Genomic DNA, 23,608 nt, shown 5'->3' on the forward strand with positions numbered 1-23,608 from the left:
GTCCAAATGACAGCTAGGCGGCAGGTCTCGTAGCTAGGCAGACCCTGCTTCCGCCGGTGGGACGGAACTAGTGCCCTCCGTGGACAATTGTGTTGAAGCAGAAATTGTTCCGGATCTCCAGTCTGACACGGAAGCCTTCCTACAGTGTTTCTGGATGCGGGGACAGGGATGCGCAGGAATTCCAGTCTCAGTTTCCAGATGGAGCGACCCCTCGAGGAGCAAGCCCAGAGCAAGTGGTCGTCTACTCAAGGCCGCACAGGAACAGGAGGGTCTGATGTGCTCCAGGTACTAGGGGCTTGGCATAATGTTATAAGGCCTCTTATGAAATAGTGACCCTTATTTATAAACAGACAGTTACCCCATCATGTGTAATAAAAAGTGTGGCTGCATTTTAATCCTTGACCGTAACAGCGTGGATGCTTCCACCTTTCCTTTTCCCACCTTCACACATTTGGCACTTTAGAAAAGTAACCCCAAGCTAGGGCGTGGTAGTACACACCTGTAGTCTCAGCTGCTGGGAGCGTGGGTGGGGGGAAGGTGGATGGGCTGAGGTGGAGCTACTTGGGGTGGCGTGAGTGTGAGGGTGGGGAGGACGGTGGGTGGGCTGTGGGAGGATCACGTGACTCCAGGAGTTTGAGTTCAGTCTGGGCAATATAGCCAGAACCCATCTCAAGGAGGAAAAAAAAAAAAGGAAAGGAAAGAAAGAAAAAAGAAACCATAGGACACCTGATCACTTGGCTCTGGTGGGAAATTGCAACCCTAACCTGGGCACAGGGACTCTTTTCAGACCAACCACATCTATGAGACGTGTTCAGTAAACTGCATTTTACTCTGGAAAGAATTTTTTTTTTTTTTTAGTTTAAGCATGTTTTTATTGCTTTCCATTTTTATTTTTATTTTTGTAGATTTATGGTTACAAATGCACTTGTTTTACGTGGATTTATTTCATAGGGGTGAAGTCTGACTTTTGGTACACCCATCACCCAAATAGTTCATATTGTACCCAGTAGGTAATATTTCATCCCTCATCCCCTCTCTCTCTCCAACCTGTTGGCATCTGCAATGTCTATTATTCCACTCTGTTTGTCCATGTTTACCTATTGTTTAGCTCCCACATATTGTATATGTGAGAAGATGCAGTTTTTGACTTTCTGTTTCTGCATCATTGCACTTAGGATGATGACCTCTAGTTCCATCTGTGTTGCTATAAAGTGGAAGGAAATTTATCTCAGATAAGTTTTCTAGAGTGTGCCTGCAGAACTTTGAAAGGCCAAGAGTCCAAGACCAGCCTGGGCAACATAACAAGACCCCATTAAAAAAAATTTTTTTTTTAATTAGCTGTGCATGGTGTTCACCTGTAGTCCTAGCTACTTCAGAGGCTGAGGCAGGAGGATCACTTAATGCCAAGAGTTTGAGGTTACAGTTAGCCAAGATTGTGCCACTGCATTCCAGCCTGGGAGAGAGAGAGAGATTGTCTCTAAAAATTGTTTTAAAGTAGAAACATGTTTCATTTTCCCCACTAAAGAGGAGACAGTGTAATCTTGAAAACTCTCATGACCCACCCTTCTTGTAGCTTTGTGTGTACAGGTAGATGCCGGGGAAACAATGCATCCACAGTTGTCAAATGTAACGTTTGGTTCTAAATTGCTGAAACTCACAAAATGCATCCTCCCCTTTCTAATCAGATGCAGAACAGTGTACATCATGGACAAAATGTCAAGACTCAAACTGTAAGTAAGATGGCTACCTGTCAGTGTGGCAACCTTCCTGGTTTATAATGACTTTTTGGGCCTGTGCTTCTGTGGGCTCTTTGTGAGGGGTTCTTGGGGTCTTTGTGAAGCATCAAGACACTCCCATAGTCAAGGCCAATAACAAGGTCTTCAGGTATGTCCTGTTCATTGCCCTCACCCTGTAACTTCATTGTCCCTTACCTTCATTGGCCATCCCATTACAGCCACTTGCATCCTTTGGAATATTACATTTGGGCTGGGTGCAGTGGCTCATGACTATAATCCTGGCACTTTGGGAGACTGAGGTGGAAGGAGCGCTTGAGTCTAGGAGTTCGAGATCAGTGTGGGCAACATAATGAGACTCTGTCTCTACAAAAAATTAAAAAATTGGCTGGGCACAGTGGTTCATGCCTGTAATCTCAGCACTTTGGGAGGTGAGGTGAGCAGATCACTTGAGGCCAAGAATTCAAACCAACCTGGCCAACATGGTGAAACCTCATCTCTATTAAAAATATTTTTAAAATTAGCTGGGCCTGGTGGGGCATGCCTGTAATCCCAGCTGCTTGGGTGGCTGAGGCACGAGAATCACTTGAATCTGGGAGGCAGAAGTTGCAGTGAGCTGAGATCACACCACTGTACTCCAGTCTGGACAACAGAGTGAGACTCTGTCCCAAAAATAAATAAATAAATAAATAAATAAAATTAGCTGGACATGATGGCATGTGCCTATAGTCCCAGCTCCTTGGGAGGCTGAGGTGGGAGGATGGCTTCAACCTGGGACGTTGAGGCTGCAGTGACCTGTGATGGTGGCACTGCACTCCAGCCTGGGCAACAGAGCCAGACCCTGTCGCAAAAAAAAAATAAAAAACACATAAAAACCACATATTTGGAGTTATGTTTACTTGTTTGCATAGTTTGGCCAAAATGATCACTGCAGTTCTGACCTTCAAGGTTACCATATGAGAGAGGGATAAGGCACTGGTTGGTATCAGGGGTACCCAATTCCATCATTGCTATCTATTCCCTGATCTAAGTAAGTCTCTAATCCCAGCACTTTGGGAGACTGAGGTGGGAGGAATTTCATGGGGAATGACTGCAGCCTTCACGCATATGGATGCATAATATGAGCCTGAAAACATCATCACATAAAACCACAATTTGGTTATTGACTATTTCGTGAATCCTGGGTTCCTTGGCTCATGGGAGCTTCAGTGTGGCTTTTCTGGCCAGGAGCTTGTGTGACATTTTCAATGAGGCCAATCCTTAAGTTCAGCATGCTGGTGTTTTTCAGTGTCTAGGTCACCGTCCTTCCTGTCTACCGAAATCCCAAATGGGGACGGTCATGGTGGCTATGGAAATCTCAGTCCTGGCCTCCACTGATTTGCTGCTACTTCTCTGTCTGCAGATGCTATACTGTTCCTGTTACTTTTTTGTTTTGTTTTGTTTTTGGAGACAGGGCTCTCACTATGTTGCCCAGGCTTGCCTCAAACTCTTGGTTTCGAGCAATCCTCCCACCTCAGCCTCCCAAAGTGCAGGGATTACAGGTGTGAGCCACCACACCTGACCCGAGTTTTCAGTTTTTGACAGCACTCAGTATATGTGGTGACACACATTTGGACTTCAATACTGAGAGATTCCATTATTACTATTATTATTATATTGTATTATTATGTTCTGTCACCCAGGCTGGAGTGCAGTGGGAAGATCACAGCTCAGTGCAGACTCGACCTCACAGCCTCAAGCAGTTCTCCTGCCTCAGCCTCCCTAGTAGCTGGAACTACAGGTGTGTGCCACCATGCTTGGTTAATTTTTTTAAAAAATATTTTTTTAGCCAGGCATGGTAGTGCATGTCTGTAATCCCAGGTACTTGGGACGCTGAGGCAGGAGAATTGCCTGGACCTGGAAGGTGGAGGTTGCAGTGAGCCGAGATCATGCCACTTACACTCCAGCCTGGGTGACAGAGTGAAACTGCATCTCGAAAAGAAAAAAAGGTTTCACCATGTTGGCTAGGCTGGTCTTGAACTCCTGACCTCATGAGATCCACCTGCCTTGCCTCCCAAAGTTCTGGGATTACAGGTGTGAACCACTGTTCCCAGCCTACAAAGAATATTTTATTTTATTTATTTTTTAATTAATTAATTAATTATTTTGAGATGGAGTTTTGTTCTTGTTGCCCAGGCTGGAGTGCAATGGCACAATCTTGGCTCACTGCAACCTCTACCTCCCAGGTTCAAGCGATTCTCCTGCCTCAGCCTCCCAAGTAGCTGGGATTGCAGGTGCCCGCCATCATGCCTGGCTAATTTTTTTTTCTTTGAGCCAGAGTCTTGCTCTATTGCCCAGGCTGGAGTGCAGTGGTGTGATCTTGGTTCACTGTGACCTCCACTCCCGGGTTCAAGAGATTCTCTTGCCTTGGTCTCCTGAGAAGCTGGGACTACAGGCGCACACCACCACATGTGGCTATTTTTTGTATTTTTATTAGAGACGGGATTTCAACATGTTGGCCAGGATGGTTTCAATCTCTTGATCTCGTGATCCACCCACCTAGGCCTCCCAAAGTGCTGGGATTACAGGTGTGAACCACTGCGCCTGGACTATTTTTGTATTTTTAGTAGAGATGGGGTTTCACCATGTTGGTCAGGCTGGTCTCGAACTCCTGATCTCAATTGATCCACCCTGCTTGGCCTCCCAAAGTGCTGGGATTACAGGTGTGAGCCACTGTGCCTAGCCCTACAAAGGATATTTTAAATAATACAAATGAACAGCCAGATGAAGAGATAACTCTGGGCACATGGTTATGTTCTTATTTACCGACCAGAAGGCTCTCTGAACCCTGTTTTTGGGTGTTTATGGTGGCTTTATTATGGCGACATGATTAATCACGTCATTCACTATTGGTGATTAACTCAACTCTGTTTTCTCTTCCCTCCCTGGAGGTGGGGACACAGCTGAAAGTTTCAAGGCTCTAATCATATGGTTGGTTTCCCTGGCAACTAGCCTCCCATCCTATGGTTTGTAGGAGTTTTCCAAAAATCTCCTTATTAACATAAACTTAGCTGTGGTAGAAAGGGGATGGTTATGAATAACTAAAGACATTTATTTCACCTTTCACTCTGGAACTCCTACAGCTATTTTAAGAACTGAAGACAAAATGCCATTTTTTCTTTGAGAGAGGGTCTCCTTCACTCTGTCACCCAGACTGGAGTGCAGTGGCACAATCTTGTGTCACTGCAGCCTTCACCCCAGGGTTCAAGCAGTTCTCCCACCTCAGGATCCTGAGTAGCTGGGACTACAGGTGCACGCCACCACATCTAGCTATTTTTTTTAAATTTTTAGTAGAGATTGGGTTTTGCCATGTTGCCCAGACTGGTCTCAAACACCTGAGCTCAAGCCATCTACCTACCATGGCCTCCCAAAGTACTGGATTACAGATGTGAGCCACAGTGCCCAGCATTTTTTTTTTTTTTTTTTTTTTTTGAGACAGAGTCTTATTCTGTCACCCAGGCTGGAGTACAGTAGTGTCGTCACAGCTCACTATAGTCTTGACCTCCCTGAGCTTGGGAGATCCTCTCACCTCAGCCTCTCCAGTAGCTGAGACTGTAGGCACACAACCCTATGCCTGGCTAATTTTTGTATTTTTTGTAGAGATGGGGTTTCACTGTGTTGCCCAGGCTGGTCTTGAGCTCCTGGGCTCAAGCAGTCTGCCTGCCTCAGCCTTCCAAAGTGGTGGGATTACAGGCAGGCCAAATCTTCTAACAAAAGATACTCTGATTCCTCTGGTCACTTAGGAAATTACAAGATTTTTAGCAACTGTGAGCCAGGAACCCTGGACAAAACCCAAAATATATATTTCACAATATCACAACTTTCTTTTCCACCAAACTGGGGGGTGGTGCTCAAAATGATACCCTCTGACTCAATTATAACTTGGATATTCTCTAAAAATCCATAGTTCTTGTCGGTATGTCAACTGGGAAATAACTGTGGATTTGAAAAAGTACTCTGCACATAAGAAAATCCATGATGGGGCCAGGCGCAATGGCTCCCGCCTGTAAGCCCAGCACTCTGGGAGGCTGAGGTAGGTGGATTGCATGAACCCAGGTGTTCGAGACCAGCCTGGCCAACATGGCAAAACCTTGTCTTTACTAAGAATACAAAAAACTAGTCAGGCATGGTGGTGCACACCTTTGGGCCCGCCCAGCTACTCAGGAGGCTGAGGCAAAAGAATAATCCGAGCCTGGGAGGTCACAGCTGCAGTGAGCCGGGGTCACACCACTGCACTCCAGCCTGGGTAACCATAGTGAGACCCTGTCTTGATAAAAAAAAAAAAAAGAAAAAAGAAAAAAATGCATGATGGGCTGCACTGTGCAGATGACCATTACTCTCTAGGAAGACCTCAGTGGTTTTCTCTTTTTGAGACAGAGTCTTGCTGTGTTGCCCAGGCTGGAGAGCAGCAGCACGATCTCAGCTCACTGCAACCTTCGTCTCCTGAGTTTAAGTGATTCTCCTGCCTCAACTTCCCATGTAGTTGGGACTACAGGTGCATGCCACCACGCCCAGCTAATTTTTTTTATTTTTTGGCAGAGATGGTAGGGATGGGGTTTCACCATGTTGGCCAGGCTGGTCTCAAACTCCTGACCTCAGGTGATCTGCCCGCCTCGGCCTTCCAAAGTGCTGAGATTACAGGCGGGAGCCACCGCACCAGCCAGAGGTTTTCTCATATACACTTTATGTCACCCAGTCTCCAGTAGCAGCAAAACTTTCATGTCAAATACATGAGTTAATTCAGACATAGGAGATCAATGGCATAGAATTGAAATTCAAGAAATAAGCCCATACATATATGGTCAACTGAGTTTCAAAAACAGTGCCAGGAATGGGGACATAGTATTATTTTCAAAAATCGATGTTGTGACAATTGGGTGGACATACAAAAAATAATAAAATTGGACCAAGCACAGTGGCAGGATTGTTTGAGGCCTGGAGTTTAAGACCAGCTTGGGCAATGTACTGCAGCCCTATATCTTATTAAAGAAAATTATCTGGGGGTTGTAGCACACACCTGTAGTCCCAGCTGCTCGGTGGCTGTGGTGAGGATTACTGGAGCCTGGGAGTTTGTGGCTGCAGTGAGCTATGATTGCACCACTGTAGTCTAGCCTGGGTGACAGAGTGAGACACCAATTCTATTTTATTTTTTGAGACAGGGTCTACTCTGTCTCCCTGACTGGAATGTTGTGAGGCTTGGCTCACTGCAACCTCCACTTTCCAGGCTCAAACAATCCCCCTACTTCATCCTCCCAAGTAGCTGGGGCTACAAGCATGCACCACCACACCTGGCTAATTTTTGTATTTTTTGGAGAGACGAGTTTTGTCATGTTGGCCAGGCTGGTCTAGAACTCCTAGGCTCAAGTGATCCATCCAGCTCAGCTTCCCAAAGGAGGGTGTTCCCTGGCCAAACTGAAGGTGGGGCTGCTTATTCTCATGGCCCAATAATGAGATGCAGATGAACTGGGAAAGGAGAGAGTTTTTATTTCTGTAACCAGTTACAGGGAGAAGGCCTGGAAAATACTGCCAGACCACCTCAAATTACAAAGTTTTCCAGAGTTTATACACCTTCTAAGCTATATGTCTACGTGTAAGTGTGCATTCATCTAAAGATATGACTGATTAACTTCTTCTAATCTATAACTAAGATCTGAGTCCTGAAGACCTTCCTCTGAAACCTCAGTGAATTCGCTTAATCTAAATGGGTCCAGGTGCTGGGGTGATTACCCTTATCTTGTCTCCTAAATCATGGAGGTTTGGGGAGTTCCTTCAAATCCCAATAAATTTGTTTGTGGAGGCCTGGGGAGTTTCTTCAGACCCCAAATAAAACTTGTTTCATCCTAAACAGGTCCTGTTAAGAATTCTTTCATTATCTTGTCATGCTTTAAGGCCCAGGAAAGGCTTAAGTAAAACTCTTGGTGGGCTTTTGTTACCTTCCAGCCTTTGTATATGGGCACTGGCTCTCTCAACTTTTGATATGTAACTTAACCACTCAGTCAGTGCTGAGACAGTTGTTATGGAGGCCTCTGTTAGTCAGATCTAGGCTGCCACAATCCCTACTGTGAATTTGTGCATGATTTATATCATGCTTGTATATTTATTTATCATGAGAATCACAGGAAGATGGGGTGTTATAATCTGAGTACTTCCTGCTGAGAGGGGGTCATATTTATAAGGTACCAAATGCAGTGCTGGAGTAGAAGAGGTCGATTTCTTCCTGGTAGCACTCTCTGTTTCGGGGGCTTAAAGGCAGTGGCTGCTGAGACATAGTATGAGTTCAAGGGATGTTTTGGAAGAACATGTAACAGCAACACATTTAAATAGGTTGCTGCTGTTTTATTCTGAAGTTTAAATTGGTCAGTCTTCAGTTCACAGGGCTTTATGAAAGTACAGCTTAGGTTTCAGTGATTGCCAATTAGGAAAAATGGGGAAAAGGGAAAAGAAAAAGGAAAAAATTGAAAACATTATTTTGGAGAATTTTAGCCAGAAAAATCAGAATTCAATCCAAATTATAGAAAATAATAAAAATTGAAAAACATTAGGCAAGACTAGAATCTAGTAACAGGTGTACTATAGTTTTTGAAACATAATTTTGCTCTCTCTAGTTTCTTATGTTTACTAAAAGACAAATCATGGTAGATTTGGTTTGCTTTATTATACTTGGCCAGATGATTTGTATAAAGTGCAACAAGAATAATTATTTTTCACATAGACCTTTTAAAAAATTGGCTTGGATGGAACTTTGTTCCATAGAAGGAATCTGAGATAAGACTTTATTTTATTTTGCATTTTATTTTGTATTTTATTTTCTTTGAGACTGAGTCTCTGTCACCCAGGTTGGAGTGCAGTAGTGCGATCTCGTCTCATTGCAACCTCTGCCTCCCGGGTTCAAGCGATTCTTGTGCCTCAGTCTCCAGAGTAGCTGGGATTACAGGTGCACACCACTGCACCTGGCTAATTTTTGTATTTTTAGTAGAGACGGGGTTTCACCATGTTGATCAGGCTGGTCTCGAACTTTAACCTCGTGATCTGCCCGCCTCAGCCTCCCAAAGTACTGGGATTACAGGCCCTGAGCCAGTGTGCCTGGCAAGACTTTATTTATTTATTTTGAGATGGAGTCACGCTCTTTCACCCAGGCTGGAGTGCAGTGGCACAGTCTTGGCTCACTGCAACCTCTGCCTCCTGGGTTCAAGTGATTCTCCTGCCTCAGCCTCCTGAGTAGCTGGGATTACAGGTGTGCACCACCATGCCCGGCTAATTTTTGTATTTTTAATAGAGACAGGGTTTCACCATGTTGGTCAGGCTGGTCTTGAACTCCTGACCTTGTGATCTGCCTGCCTCAGCCTCCCAAAGTCCTGGGATTACAGATGTTAGCCATTGCAGCTGGTCTAGATAAGACTTTTTAAAGCTGAGCCCAGCCGTGGATTTGTGCCATCAGATACCTATGAGTTGGGTGAATTCCTCTCCTCTTAAGGTTCCAAGATAACTTGGGACTCCTGGCCTGTCAGAAAGTGATATTCTTTAGTTACCACAGATCAGAAACCCTGTACAGGGACTGTGTACACAAAATCTGAGGGCAGCTTTCCAAGGGCTTTATTGGCTTCCATAATCAACTGTAATTCCTTAAAGGAAAGCACACCATTCCAGTCAAAGCCTTGGTAAAATAACCAGTTTTTTTCAATTGTGTCCTGTTACAAAAGAAAACAGATTCTTATTGTACTTCTGCAAATAACCATATTGCCGTAAATTAAGAATCCTCACAAATAGTTTCCAAACTCTGGAGAAATCAGGTAGATAGAAACAAATATGTTCCAAATTTGGTTCATAGGCATATACTTAATTGTGAAAAGCTGTCAATAGCTCAAAAGAAAAGTTTTATTGACTTTGAAAAATAAAACGAAGGATCAGCAATGTTTTAAGCAAAACTCAAAAAGATCACTTCAATCTTCTAATTCACTTAATGCAGTTAATTCCTGTCCTGCTTGATAGTTATGAACATTTTAGCTATCCAAGACTGAACATTTTTTGTCTATTCTGTTGTCACAATCTCCAAAGTTATCAAAAACTTGCATTGAGGAACACCTGTTAGAGCTTTATAGCTGATTATAAAACCACCTGCTAAAGAGGACCAAAACAAGACAACAATTGCTTATGGATGACAAAGTTTTAGGGTAGCCATAGTCAAAGAGAAAATTGACAAGGAAATCTGTTACCTCTGTGGCACACAATAATTTAACATAAATATAATTATTACTGATAATGTACACTAAGATATATCAGAATTATAGGAGTTTTCCGTAATTTTGGAACACATGCCAATAACATATTTATACAGATATAATCCAAAGAAAGCCAAACCCCATTTTGTAGTTGACATTGCTTGCTGTATGATTTTTGTACCAAATAAGCCAAATTTCACCTTTACATTAGTGTACTATTAATGTTGAACCCAATTCTTAATAAAACCTTATAGATGTGTTTGCCCAATTTTAATGTTTGGCAATTTTTATAGATCTTTTATAACCCTTCGAAATTGTTGTTAAAGCATAGGTTAGTGCTCTAAGAGAAACCTGTTGTGCTTTTATTTTAATGTTGAATTTACAGAAAAACCGGATAATATCCCTTTAACATTAGCCAATATGTTTACACACCGAATTTATTTTACAATCAACCTACAACTTGCTTAAACCTTCAGCTTTATTTTATCCAACTTAATCCTTTAACCTTTTAATTTAGCCAAAAAACCCACATTCCATGCCTTCTTCTAATCTTTTTACCAAAAGTATACTCTATTTTCCATACACACCTTGCATGTAAAACTGCTTTTTCCAATAGTCTCAATAGAGTCAACATGTTACAATGTTGACTCTTAGCAACTTTTACTTTTGGTGAAAAACCTGGTAAGTGATTTTAATTATGTACCAGGCAGGGATTCTAGAACCTAGACAGAAGTGCAGATAAGGCCTGACTCATTCCAGCATGTCACTTCATGTGCCCCAGGTCCTTCCTAGCTGTAAAGCAGGCAAGTTGTACAATTAAGAGTCATAATGGCATTTTATGAAGCATTCAGGAGGCAGGCCTAATCACCTTTAAATTGTACATTACTTGCATATATTCCCTCTCATAAATTCTTTTGCAACTTCTACAGACAATCTGTGATATGCTTTGACTTCCTGACTTGTCCTAAATATCCTTCTTTTTAAAAAAACCAGTCATTTTACTTTAGGACAAGAATTTATCATACAAGGCTCTTTTTTTATATAAAATATCTTTTCTTTAAGCCTTTTTTTGAACCAAAAATACTTATTTATTTTTATAATTTTCTTCATGTCTTGTTTACTTTTGTTTGAGATAAAGTCTCACCAGGCTGGAGTGCAGTGGTGCCATCTTGGCTCACAAAACCTCTGCCTCCAAGATTCAAGTGATTCTCCTGCCTCAGCCTCCTGAGTAGCTGGGATTACAGGCATGCACCACCACAACTGGCTAATTTTTGTATTTTTAGTAGAGAAGGGGTTTCACCATGTTGGTCAGGCTGGTCTCGAACTTCTGACCTCATGATCCACCCACCTTGGCCTACCAAAGTGCTGGGATTACAGGTGTGAGCCACAGCTCCCAGCTTTTTTTTTTTTTTTGAGACAGAGTCTCGCTCTGTTGCCCAGGGTAGAGTGCAGTGATGAAATCTCAGCTCACTGCAACCTCCACCTCTCTTTATATCTCTTTTATTTCCTGGTTCCTTTTACCTTGTTTTATGTATAACCTTTAAATAAGCTTTGAATTAGACAAAAATTATTTACCCTTTAAAAAGGACACAACTTTTTCAAAAAAGAATGTTTCTACAATATATTTTTATTGGAAAATACTCAATGAAATATCTATTGTTTAATATAACTTTAGATTCTAAATTGTGACGAGTTTGGGCCAGGTGTGGTGGCTTATGCCTGTAATCCCAGCATTTTGGGAGGCTGAGGTGTGTGGATCACTTGAGGTCAGGAGTTGGAGACCAGCCTGGCCAACATGGTGAAACTCCATCTCTAATAACAATACAAAAATTAGCCAGATGTGGTGGTACATGCCTGTAGTTCCAGCTGCTTGAGAGACTGAGGCACGAGAATTGCTTGAACCTGGGAGGCAGAGGTTGCAGTGAGCCACATCATTGCACTCCTGACTGAGCAACAGTGTGAGACTCTGTCTCAAAAATAAATAAGTAAATAAATAAATTATGACAAGTTGTTTATGAGTATTCCATTACACTTACCTAATTATTTAATTGTTTACCTAGATTGTTTATGAAAACTGTGATGGTTGTCATTTAAAGTTATGAAAAAAGCATTGCAAAATTATAACTGAGACAATGAAAAAGATCTGACCTAACTGACTCCATCTTGCTTCTAACCTCCAAACTATCCTTGTTTATTAACTTAGTTTATAGTTTAACTTTGAAACAAAGATGATAATAGTTGTTTCCCATAACAAAACCTCCTTTATGCCTGTGGACTAGACTGCCTAAAGCCACAGGATTAGAAGTTGTGGTATTTTACTAAATAATTCAAGATATAGCTATGAATATTAATGTTTTATTTATTAAAAAGTACACAAGCAAAGATCATTCTGTTTTGGGCTGAGTTTATAGTTTTGTAGTCTCCATGACAAATGTTGACACCTTACTGTGTTTGGCAGGGATAAGTATGAAATTGTTTGGTCAGTAAATGCAAAGACAAATGTATGCTGGCAATTTTTAAGACATTTCTTTCTTTCTTTCTTTCTTTCTTTTTTTTTTTTTTGAGACAGAGTCTTGCTCTGTCACCCAGGCTGGAGTGCAGTGGTTGTGATCTTGGCTCACTGCAACCTCTGCCAACTGAGTTCAAGCGATTCTCCTGCCTCGGCCTCCTAAGTACTTGGGATTACAGGCGCGCACCACCATGCTCGGCAAAATTTTTTTTTTTTTTTTTTTGAGACGGAGTTTCACTCTTTTTACCCAGGCTAGAGTGCAATGGCGCAATCTCGGCTCACTGCAACCTCTGCCTCCTGGGTTCAGGCAATTCTCCTGCCTCAGCCTCCTGAGTAGCTGGGATTACAGGCATGTGCCACCATGCCCAGCTAATTTTTTGTATTTTTAGTAGAGACGGGGTTTCACCATGTTGACAAGGATGGTCTCGATCTCTTGACCTCGTGATCCACCCGCCTCAGCCTCCCAAAGTGCTGGGATTACAGGCATGAGCCACCGCGCCCGGCGGCAAAATTTTTTTGTATTTTTAGTAGAGACGGGGTTTCACCATGTTGGTCAGGCTGGTCTCGAACTCCTGACCTTGTGACCCACCCACCTTGGCCTCCCAAAGTGCTGGGATTAGAGGCGTGAGCCACCGCACCTGGCCAAGGCATTTCTAATATTACTTTGCCAGTAATCTTAAACCTAGCTTATTTATTAAAGCTTGTAGTTAAGTCATGTAAACTTGAAAAAGCATTTGACCACTCTTTTTTTCTGTGAAAGTATTTAAGTGCTTTTATTTTTTAAGCCAATTAATTAGAGCTCTTTTTTTTCGGTTGTGAAACACTGTGTACACAACACATAAATACATAGACCTATTAGGCATGCCAATATAAGTACATTTTCTTTGGTCTTTTTGTTTTTTTCTTTTTTGTGGAGAACAAGGTCTCACTGTATGACCCAGGCAGGTCTTGAACTCCTGGGCTCAAGCTATCCTCCTGCCTCTGCCTCCCTAAGAGCTGGGCTTACAGGCGTGAGCCACAGTGCCCAGCCAGAAGAAGTCCTTTTTTTCTTTTTGAGATTGTGTCTTGCTCTGTCACCCAGACTGGAGTGCAGCAGTGTGATCTTGGCTCACTGCAACCTCTGCCTCCCAGGTTCAAGGAATTCTCTTGCTTCAGCCTCCTGAGTAACTGGGACTACAGTCGTGTGCCACCACGCCCAGCTAATTTTTTGTATTTTCAGTAGAGATGGGGTTTCACTGTGTTAGCCAGGATGGTCTTGATCTCCTGACCTCATGATCTGCTCGCCACAGCCTCCCGAAGTGCTGGGATTACAGGATTGAGCCACCGCCAGCTAGAAGTATGTTTTATAGGTTCATAAGACACCTTTTTTTCCTCCCTATTTTAGACCTACAAACTCTTGATAACCTGGTTTATTACCCTGGCAGTTGTCAGCTAAATAGCTGTGAGTCTGCATATTGAAGGAAACAACTATTAGGTGAAGAATCAGATAGCAAAATTTACATTTCAAGGTACAGAGAGAAAAAGTCTGGCAGTGCTAGAGGGATATTAAAGATGGATGCTGGCCAGTGGCTAACGCCTGTAATCCCAGCATTTTGGGTGGATCACGAGGTAAAGATATGGATACCATCCTGGCCAACATGGTGAAACCCTGTCTCTACTAAAATACAACAAAATTACCCAGGCCTGGTGGTGCGTGCCTGTAGTCCCCTTCTCGACTAAAAATACAGAAATTAAAATTAGCTGGGCATGGTCGTGCATGCCTGTTACTCAGGAGGCTGAGGCAGGAGAATTGCTTGAACCCCGAAGGCAGAGGTTGCAGTAAGCCAAGATCACACCACTGCACTCCAGCAAGACTCTGTCTCAAAAAAAAAAAAAAAAGAAAAAAAGACGGATGCTAGATGAAACATAAAATTATAGAAATCTATCATAGGATTGTATAAGGAACCATACTGAATCCTAGGTTTTTTTTTTTTTTTTGAGACGGAGTCTTGCTTTGTTGTCCAGGCTGGAGTGCAGTGGCATGATCTTGGCTCACTGCAACCTCTGCCTCCCAGGTTCAAGCAATTCTCCTGCCTCAGCCTTCCGAATAACTGGGATCACAGGTGCCCGCCACCATGCCTGGCTAATTTTTGTATTTTTAGTAGAGATGGGGTTTCGTCATGTTGGCCAGGCTGGTCTCCAACTCCTGACCTCGGGATCCACCCGCCTCGGCCTCTGAAAGTGCTGGGATTACAGGTGTTAGACACCGTGGCTGGCCTTTTTTTGTAGGGGGTGGGGACAGAGTTTTGCTTTTGTTACCCAGGCTGGAATGCAGTGTCCCAATCTCGGCTCACTGCAACCTCCCAGATTCAAGTGATTCTCCTGCTTCAGGCTCCTAAGTAGCTGAGATTACAGGCACCTGCCACCACACCCGGCTAATTTTGTATTTTTACTGGTGGGGGGAGGGTTCTCCATGTTGATCAGGCTGGTCTTGAACTCACAAACTCAGGTGGTCTGCCTGCCTCAGCCTCCCAAAGTGCTGGGATTACAGGCCTGAGCCACCGCGCCCGACCGGGTGTTAGCTTTTAATTAAGCTGCCTTTTTTTTTTTTTTTGAGACAGAGTCTCACTCTGTCACCCAGACTGGAGTATTTTGGCCGTGAGCTCGGCTCATTGCAATCTCTGCCACCTGGGTTCAAGCAATTCTCCTGCCTCAGTCTCCTGAGTAGCTGGGACTACAGGCACATGCCACTACACCTGGCTAATTTTTTTTTTTTTTTTTGTATTTTAGTAGAGACAGAGTTTCACTGTGATGCCTAGCCTGGTCAAGAACTCCTCTCCTCAGCTAATCTCACCTTGGCCTCCCAAAGTGCTGGGATTACAGGCGTGAGCCACCGTGCCCAGTTTAAGGAGAGAAGCTGGTTAACCATTGAGCTCCTTAAAAAAAAATTCTTTTTCCTTCCCAGAGGATTGTTAGCAGGAATGTGCCCAATACCTCCCATTTTCAAGTTTATGTGGTATCAAAAGGGACAAGACAGATACACAGACAAGTGGAGACAGATTTCGGACAAACACAAGGGGCGAGTATATGCAGGCAGAATAGACTTAAAACCAACTTGAAACCTATCTCAACCAAAATGCAACGCGGATATGTGAGCGAACCCTTTGTTGTACCCTTGCGAGTCAAGGAATGTACCACACTCCGAGATTGAATTATGAATCCTTTATTATGCCTGCGACTGAGAGGTGGCTAACGCCCAAAATTCTCTCGGCCCCTAAGAAAAAGTTAGGTGGTCTCTTATACTCTAGTTTTGAAGGGGAGGGGGAACCTAGCTGAAGCAAATTTTTCACAAAAGCAGAGTAAGCAAAAAATTAAAAGATAAACTAGTACATGAGAAATAAAACAGTGCCAGGTGTGAGGGGTAAAGTTGTCATAAAAGATATACAACTTATAGATAATGGGGGCTCTGGGCACTCGACAGCACCTGCATTCCCAGGCTCTGCTGGTACCACTTAACCCGGCCTCCTGCATTCCTGGAGGTGCCCAGTGTCAGCCCGCCCCAGCTACATACTTAATGGTGGAAAAATAACTAATATGAAGAAGCTAAGATAGAGTCTGTGCAGCTCAAGAAGCTAACATAAAGCCTGAATAGCTTTTAGTCTGAGAAAAAGATAGTTTTAGCTAGCAAAAAGCAGGTTATTACACCTCTTGCTCTCTTTGGCGGTACTGGACAATTGACTTTTGTCCAGGTGGCTCACACCTGTAATCCCAACACTTTGGGCAACAACATGATGAAGATTGAGGACTTATGCTAAGTGAAATAAACCATTCAGTAAAAGACAAATACAGGCCGGGCGCGGTGGCTCAAGCCTGTAATCCCAGCACTTTGGGAGGCCGAGGCGGGTGGATCACGAGGTCAAGAGATCGAGACCATCCTGGTCAACATGGTGAAACCCCGTCTCTACTAATACAAAAAATTAGCTGGGCACGGTGGCGTGTGCCTGTAATCCCAGCTACTCAGGAGGCTGAGGCAGGAGAATTGCCTGAACCCAGGAGGCGGAGATTGCGGTGAGCCGAGATCGCGCCATTGCGCTCCAGCCTGGGTAACAAGAGCAAAACTCCGGCTCAAAAAAAAAAAAAAAAAAGACAAATACAGAATAATTCCACTTGTATGAGGTACCCACAGTGAACTTCATACAATCAAAAAGTAGAATAGTGTAGAATAGTGGGTGTGAGGGGCTGAGGGTGAGCGGTAAATGGGATGTCATTCAATCATTAAGAGTTTCGAATTTGCAAGAGGAAATCATTTCTAGAGATTGGTTTCACAATGTAACTACACTTAACACTACTGAATAGGCCACTTAAAAATGGACCTAGGGCAAAGAACAAAGTTGGGCTCACAAGCAAATATCCCCGCAGGGAAAACCCACTCTGACTGTGGAGCTTGGCTCAACGACATGCTCACCTGCATGACTGTCACTCCGCGGCGAAGGGGCGGGGCCACACAAACTGTCCAATCAGCATCACTGCTGGAAAGGGGCGTGGACCCTAGCGCTGCTTGGGCGTGTGAATATCCTTATTGTAGCGGTTCACTGGGGTTACCCCTCATCCTCCTCCGAAGACTCTCTGGAGTGTTGCACGCCCTTTGTCGCCCTGGGACCTGCAGGTAGTGACAGATCCATAGGGAGGACTCCTGGAGCCTCCGTAAGCCGAGAAATGGTGAGTGTTCGGGGCCGGAAGTCCCGAGACCTGAGGAGGGGGCTCGTCGGAACCGGCTGTGGCTGGACCCGAGTCCCCGTGGCGCAGCTGGGGTCAGGACCCCCGAGGGTCTCCCAGCAGGGTAGGGCTGGGCCGGCAGCTGGGACCTGTCCCGCCCCTGCGGCTGCGGCCCCAGCCCCGGAGCCCTTTCCGGGCAGTTGCGCGCCCGCAGCCCCGCGTCTCCCAAGATTGTGTGGGTGCCACGGGAAAGTCATGAGGGCGAATCCCCACTCGGGTGTGGGGTTCGTGCGTCTGAGAATCTATTTGGGTCAGAACGTTAAGGTGAATCCGCCTGTGAGAATTGAAGCCTGGAGGAGGGAGCATTTTATTTTGCCGCCAAGGGACAGGAGGGCGAGCGTGGAGCTCCTAGAGTTCGTTCCTGTGGCTGCTGAGATGCCCCTGCTGTCATCACGAGGCACTGACCCACTGTCCGGGTTGCCGCTATCAAGTTTGGGAATTTGTTTTTGAGACAGGGTCTCGCCGTGTCGCCCAGGCTTAAGTGTAGTGGTGCCATCGAACCTTACTGCATCCTCAAACACTGGGACTCAAGCGATCCTCCCGCCTCAGCCTCCTGAGTAGCTGGGACTACAGGCACCTGCCACTACTGGCTAATTTTAAATTTTTACTGTGTAGACGCAAGATCTTGCTATGTTGCTCATGCTAGTCTCAAACGCGTGGCGTCAGGATTCTCTTGCCTTGGGTTCCCAAAATGTTGAGATTACAGGCGTGATCATGCCTGGCCTTTGTGAATGTATTTACATTTTGATTGTGGGTTTTCCATATTAACGGTGGAGAGGCAATTCCTTATCTAAACAGATTAGAACATTTGCGTTTCTTTCCTTTGGATTCCTTGATCAAATCACTTTTTCTTTTTTGAGACAGAGTCTGACTCTGTTGCCCAGGCTGGAGTGCAATGGCGTGATCTAGGCTCACTGCAACCTCCACCTCCCAGGTTCAAGCAATGCTCCTGTCTCAGCTTCCCGAGTAGCTGGCATTACAGGCGCATGCCGCCACACCAGGCTAATTTTTTGTGTGTTTAGTAGAGACAGCGTTTCACCGTGTGCCCCAGGCTGGTCTTGAACTCCTGAGCTCAGGCAATCCACCTTCCTTGGCCTCCCAAAGTGCTAGAATTACTGGCGTGAGCCACCACGCCCGGCCCTTTTTTTTTTTTTTTTTTTTTTGGTAGACAGATTCTTGCTCTGTCGCCCAGTCTGGAGTGCAGTGACGCCATCTCGACTCACTGCAACCCCTGCCTCCCAGGTTGAAGCAATTCTCATGCCTCAGCCTCCCGAGTAGCTGGGATTACAGGCGTGTGCCACCACACCCGGCCCATTTTATTATTTTTAATAGAGATGATATTGCCTTTTGATGACCAGGCTGTTCTCGAACTCCTGGCCTCAAGTGATTCACTTGCCTCAGCCTTCTACAGTACTGGGATTATAAGTGTGAGCTGCTGTGGTGGCCCAAACCACCTTTTTTTCTTTTTCCTTGACACAATCTTGCTCTGTTGCACAGGCTGGAGGGCAGTGGCATGATCTCAGCTCATGGCAACCTCTGCCTCCTGGGTTCAAGCAGTTCTTCCTGCCTCAGCCTCCTGAGTAGCTGGGTTGACTGGTGCCTGCCACCAGACCCGGCTAATTTTTGTATTATTAGTGGAGGTGGGACTGCTGGCCAGGCTGGTCTTAAACTCCTGAAACCAAGCCTGCATTGGCCTCCGAAAGTGCTGGGATTACAGACGAGAGTCACCTTGCTCAGCCCTGAAACCTTTTAATGCCAACGGTGTCATGGGTGAAGCCCATAACCCTGATGATTATGATTTGAGGTTCTCTGGAGGAAAAAAAATATATTAATAAATATTAAGGTAGGAAGATAACCTTTCTGCCTGGAAGTGTATCAAGTGACCACAGAAACAAAACAGAGAAGGATGAAAGAAGGAAGGGAACAAAAGAAAAATGAAGCTTCCTTCCTTCCTTCCTTCCTTCCTTCCTTCCTTCCTCTCACCCACTCACCTCTCCTCCCTTTCCCTACAAAAAAAAAAGAAAAATGAAGCATTTTTCTACGTTTTGACCTAATTGGAAATCCAAAACATAGTAAAAGAATTATGCAACTAAAAAAGAAAAGGACATTGCACGTGCATGGCTTTTAGGCCTCTCTGACATTGGTTCTGAATTAATTTTATTGTTTTAAAAATCATATATATATATATTCACACATATATATATTTCTGGTTTGACCCTCCTGTGCTCCAGCAATAAACCTTCCTTGGCCTCCCAAGGTGCTGGGATTATAGGCATAAGCCACCAGGCTCAGCCTGGTTCTGAATTATGTATTTATTTATTTAGAGAAGAGTCTTGCTCTGTTGCCCAGGTGGAGTGCAGTGGTGCAATCTTGACTCATTGTAACCTCCACCTCCCAGGTTCAAGTAATTCTTCTGCCTCAGCCTCCCATGTAGCTGGGAGTACAGGTGTGCACTACCACGCCCGGCTAATTTTTGTATTTTTAGTAGAGACAGGGTTTCACCATATTGGCCAGGCTGGTCTTGAACTCCTGACCTCGTGATCCACCCACCTCGGCCTCCCAAAGTGTTGGGATTACAGATGTGAGCCACTGCGCCCAGCCTGAATTAATTTTAACCTCTCTGTAATGCACTAACTGACAAACATTGATGGGATTAATCAATCCTAGGAATCAATTATATCTGAGGATCCCACTAAATGTAAGCAAGGTACACCCTATAATTTATTTATTTATTTATTTTGAGATGGAGTCTTGCTCTGTTGCCCAGGCGGGAGTGCTGAAACAGACTCTCAGTCTGTCACCCAGGTGGGAGTGCAGTGGTGTGATCTCAGCTCACTGCAGCCTCTGCCTTCCGAGTTCAAGCGATTTCTCCTGCATGAGCCTCCTGAGTAGCTAGGATTACAGGTACCTGCTACCATCCCTGGCTAATTTTTTGTATTTTTTAATAGAGGTGGGGTTTCACCATGTTGGCCAGGCTGGTCTTGAAGTCCTGACTTCAAGTGATCTGCCCACCTCAGCCTCCCAAAGCGCTGGGATTACAGGTGTGAGCCACCATAATTTAAATTAACTCTTTGGCAGTTACAAATTGCCTTAACAAAATAGAACCCCAGGCTGGGTGTGGTGGCTCACGCCTGTAATCCAAGCACTTTGGAGGCCAAGGTGGGCAGATCACCTGAGGTCGGGAGTTCAAGACCAGCCTGACCAACATAGTGAAACCCCATCTTTCTATAAGAAAAAGAAAAAAATTAAAAAATAGAACCCCAGGGACCTTACCACCCCTACTCCCCAGTTAAAGTCCTTAATATGGCCAAATGTCAATTAAACAGTCTTCAAGGATTGAAACCCATTGTACAAGACCTATTTAGTGAAGAGCTGTTATTCCCGGTGCTTCTTGTTTTAATAGCCCAATTTGGCCTATTCTTAAACCTGGAAAGAATAAATGGTACCTCATGGTGGGTTACTGCAACCTTGATGATGTGGTTGTGCCCCTATACCCAGTCTCCAACCTTCTGGCAGTAACTGGCTCCATCTAATCAGCACTGGTAAATACTCAGCTATCAGTTTTGGCTAAGTCCCTTTTCAACAGTGACTTACCTGATGATTCCCTTCACTTTTGAATTTTTTTTATTTTTTAGAGGCCAGGTGTGGTGGCTCACACCTGTAATCCCAGCACTTTGGGAGGCTGAGGCAGGTGGATCACTTGAGGTCAGGAGTTTGAGACCAGCCTGGCCAACATGGTGAAACCCCATCTCTACCAAAAATACAAAAAAATTAGCCAGTTGTGGTGGCTCACATCTGTAGTCCCAGCTGTTCGGGAAACCGAGGCAGGAGAATTGCTTGAACTTGGAAGGCAGAGGTTGCAGTGAGCTGAGATCGCACCACTGCACTCCAGCCTGGGCAACAGAGCGAGAATTCTTCTCAAAGGAAGAAAAAAAAACCCCACAAAACCCTGGGAATCTTTTTTTTACCTCACAGGTAGCCATATAAGTCAAAATAATACACACCTCTACCTAGGGTAACCCCACAATCCAAGGCTCCACTTGGATACTCTTTATATTCATGCCAGAGTTCTGGACACTACTGATACTAATCAAGGCTCTTATTTCACTTCTTTAGAGTGATGGGCTTTTGAACAAGGCATTCTATGGAAGTTTCATTGCCTTTACCAGTCTCTGGCTTAGAAAGCACCGTAAAGGCTTACTAAAATAAAATTCATGAATTGAGTGAAAGGTTACATGTTTCATCCATCAACCAGTCATGGAGTGAATTGTCAGTCTGTCTTCATCTTTTTTTCTTTTTCTAATAGACTTTATTTTTGTAGACTTTATTTTTAGACTTATAGCAAAATTGATGAGAAAGTATAGTGTTCCCACTTGACTGCTCCGCCTCCACGTAGTTTGTCCTTTTTATATTTTATATTACTTTAATCCATCTAATTGATGTACCAGTATTGCTGCCTCAAAGTTCACAGTTTACATTAGGGCTGACTCTGTGAACAATCTGTGGGTTTTGGTAAATGTATATTAACTGCTGTTCATCATAATTGCATCATATAGGATGCTTTCCCTCACCTAAATATCCCATTCTTCCCCTATTCATTAATCCCTCCCTCTTCTCCGCAAATTCTTGACAATCAGAAGTCTTTTTACTCTGTCATAATTTTGTATTTTTCTGAATGTCATCTTTGAAACTATACAGTATATAGCGATTTAGATTAGCTTCTTTCACTTACTAATATATTTTCTTTTTTTTCTTTTTTTTGAGACGGAGTCTCACTCTTGCTAGGCTGGAGTGCAGTGGAGTGATCCCAGCTGACTGCAACCTCTGCCTTCTGGGTTCAAGCAATTCTCCTGCCTCAGCTTCCCAAGTAGCTGGGACTACAGGCGTGTGCCACCACACCCACCTAATTTTTCTATTTTTAGTAGAGATGGGGTTTCTTCATGTTGGTCAGGCTGGTCTTGAACTCTCGACCTCAGGTGATCTGCTCGCCTTGGCCTCCCAAAGTGCTGGGGATTACAAGCCACCATGCCTGGCCTAATAATATATTTTCAAGTTTATATTGTAGTTTATAATATAATTTCAATAATATATTTTCAAGTCAAGATTCCTCCATGTCTTTTTTTTTTTTAATTGAGATGGGGTCTCTTCGTATCACCCATGCTGGTCTTGAACTCCTGGACTCAAGTGATTCTCCTGCCTCAGTGCCCTGAGTAGCTGATACTACAGGTCGGAGCCACCATACCTGGCCTTCATGTCCTTTCACAGCTTGATGCCTGATTTCTTTTTATCATTCTCTGGGTGAACCAGATGGTTTATCCATATGTCTATTGAGAGATATCTTGGTTCACTCTAAGGTTTGCAAATTTTGAATAAAGCAATAAGCGTTCATGCACAGGTTTGGCATGAACATAAGTTTTCAGCTCATTTAAGTAAATACCTAAGAGCATGATGTCTAGATTACAGTTTAAGAGTGTGTTTTGTTTTGTAACTGTCTACCTTTCAAAATAGGAGTACCATTTTCCATTGCCAACAGCAAATAATGATGATACCTATTGTTCCTCATCTTCACCATCATTTGGTGTTTTCAGTGTTTTGAAATTCAGCCCTTTAGTGAGTGTAGTAATACCTTAGTTTTATTTATCTTATTTATATTAGTTTTATTGATTTCCTAATGCTATGTGATGTTGAGCATGTTTTCATACACTTGTTTACCATCTCTAACTCTTCTCTGGTGATGTATGTGTTCATATCTTTTACCCAGTTTTGATTGGATTGTCTTCCTGTTACTGAGTTTTTTTGTATGTTTGTTTTGAGACCGAGTCTCACTCTTTCACCAGGCTGGAGTGCAGTGGCAGGATCGCGGCTCACTGCAGCCTCCGCCTTCTGGGTTCAAGCAATTCTCCTGCCTCAGTCTCCTGAGTTGCTGGACTACAGGGGCATGCCACCACACCCAGCTAAGTCTTGTATTTTTAGTAGAAATGGGGTTTCACCATGTTGACCAGGATGGTCTTGATCTCTTGACCTCGTGATCCACCCACCTTGGCCTCCTAGAGTGCTGGGATCACAGGCGTGAGCCACCTCAGCCAGCTGTCTTTGACTCTATCAAAGATCAGTTGACTATATTTGTGTGGCTGTACAGGAAAGCACTTGGCCTTTGTGTGTTAAGCTTGTGTCCTTCAACCTTGCTCTTATTGATTCCAGGAGTTTTCTTTGTTGTGGATTTTTTAAATTCTCTACATACACGATCATGTCATATGCAGAAAAACAGTTTTAGTTCTTCCTTCCCAGTTGGTATATCTTTTATTTCTTTTTCTTGTGTTAATTTCACTGTTGTACAGTGTTGAATAGAAATG

The 23,608-nt window shown here is 43.9% G+C and overlaps 1 protein-coding gene across 1 annotated transcript in view; it reads left to right on the forward strand.

Annotated features, from left to right (window-relative positions):
- Positions 1–47: 47 nt before the first annotated feature.
- The window catches only part of ZNF490 (zinc finger protein 490), a 37,206-nt gene continuing 13,645 nt past the window's right edge, over positions 48–23,608 (forward strand). The window contains exons 1-2 of the mRNA XM_064381809.1: positions 48–285; positions 1,686–1,730. Of these exons, the coding sequence (XP_064237879.1) occupies positions 169–285; positions 1,686–1,730 (162 nt within the window). The 5' untranslated portion in view covers positions 48–168. The remainder of the gene's footprint in view (positions 286–1,685; positions 1,731–23,608) is intronic.

This window comes from Aotus nancymaae, unplaced genomic scaffold, assembly GCF_030222135.1.
Source record: "Aotus nancymaae isolate 86718 unplaced genomic scaffold, 86718_ANA_hifiasm-v0.15.2.pri h1tg000028l, whole genome shotgun sequence".
Lineage (NCBI taxonomy): Eukaryota > Metazoa > Chordata > Mammalia > Primates > Aotidae > Aotus > Aotus nancymaae.